Raw genomic sequence first — 1,376 nt, 5'->3', positions numbered from 1 at the left:
GCATCACTCTGCTTACAATGAGGCTCTCAGTCCAGCAGAAACAGGTTATAAAACAATGAAGTAGTTCCCCTGGTGCATCACCACAAGGCATCTGTCCCTCAAACAAAAGGTAAACAAACGCTACTGCAAAAAAAGTCACTGGAATACCAAGTCCCAAAGGAAATAACTTCAAACTTTAAATGACTGTTAAGGTTTCAGGGATTTAAGAATGGTTTCTTTTTTTTGTTTTGACTGGTAAGAGGATCACAACCCACGGCACAGTGTTGTCTGCACCACTGAGCACACCGGCCATCCCTTTATAGGATCCGAACCCACGGGCTGGGCACTATCAGCGTGGCACTCTCCTGAGTGAGCCACGGGCCAGCCCTAAGAATGGTTCCTGAAGAGAAAAGATCTTAGGAGTTCTTCCTACCTGACTGTCTCCAAGTTTAGGAATTGTGTAGGTGGTAGCGAACAGAAGCCTCTCGTTGCTCAGAACCACTCCAGCTATGCTGAAGTGTGTGTTACGTTCATGCAAAAGTTCTGGTTACCCCGTATCACCAATACTGGGTTTGAGACTTTAGGAAATTGTTTCTAATTAAAGTCACCTCCAGGCAAAACAGCAAAGCATTTACTCTTATAAAACTGGGTTTCCTGTGTCTGAGCTGGGAGGGTTTAGACCAGAACACAAGAATGCAACCCAACACTGTTGCCAGTTCTTATCTTGTTACAAAATAGCCTTATTCCCAAAAGTGATTATAAATGAACATGCAAGCCCAGTCAGGGGAGGATGAAGTTTTAGGAGTTAAAAGGTATGTATCATTTTAAGTACCTCAACTCGTTTAATGGCACCTGGGGCATCCCCCCAGGGGCTGGTAAGAGCTCTTTTTGACGTGCAGAAGTGATGTGCTGAAGGCATCCCATGACCTCCTTGCAAAGCAGACTTGTTCGTGGCTAAAAGATGCTTTCTGAGAAAAGGAGGAAAAAAGTCCTAGAAGGACAGGTGGAGGTGAGGAATCAGCCAACAGCAAAGTCCTAAAGTCTGCTTGCTACAAGGAAAAGAAAATGCAGGGAATCAATGAAGTCTTAAGAATTACCAAATGTTGATACTGATCGTCTCCAAACTGTTAAGAGTAAATTCACTGTTCTCGTTAACCTTGTGTTTCTGTGTTTTGAATTCAGTTGTGTCCACAGTACTGGCCAGAAAACGGAGTACACAGGCATGGCCCCATCCAAGTGGAATTTGTTTCTGCCGATTTAGAAGAGGACATTATCAGCAGGATATTCCGTATTTATAACGCAGCCAGAGTAAGAGTCTGGGCCAGTATTGCTTGTTATCGTGGTTTCATTACTTTCTCATTCATTGAATTCTGGAGTGCCCACTGTACGCGAGACAC

The 1,376-nt window shown here is 44.0% G+C and overlaps 1 protein-coding gene across 3 annotated transcripts in view; it reads left to right on the top strand.

Moving 5' to 3' along the window:
- PTPRM (protein tyrosine phosphatase, receptor type, M) overlaps positions 1-1,376 on the top strand; it is a 361,286-nt gene that overhangs the window by 332,097 nt on the left and 27,813 nt on the right. For all 3 annotated transcript variants that reach the window (XM_008574057.1, XM_008574056.1, XM_008574058.1), the window contains one exon: positions 1,162-1,287. In XM_008574057.1, coding sequence (XP_008572279.1) covers positions 1,162-1,287 — 126 coding nt within the window. The remainder of the gene's footprint in view (positions 1-1,161; positions 1,288-1,376) is intronic.

Source organism: Galeopterus variegatus, unplaced genomic scaffold (genome assembly GCF_000696425.1).
Source record: "Galeopterus variegatus unplaced genomic scaffold, G_variegatus-3.0.2 Scaffold993, whole genome shotgun sequence".
In the NCBI taxonomy this organism is placed as follows: Eukaryota; Metazoa; Chordata; class Mammalia; order Dermoptera; family Cynocephalidae; genus Galeopterus; species Galeopterus variegatus.
Note: the sequence above shows the minus strand (reverse complement) of the source record. Positions and strands in the feature narration are given on the sequence as shown.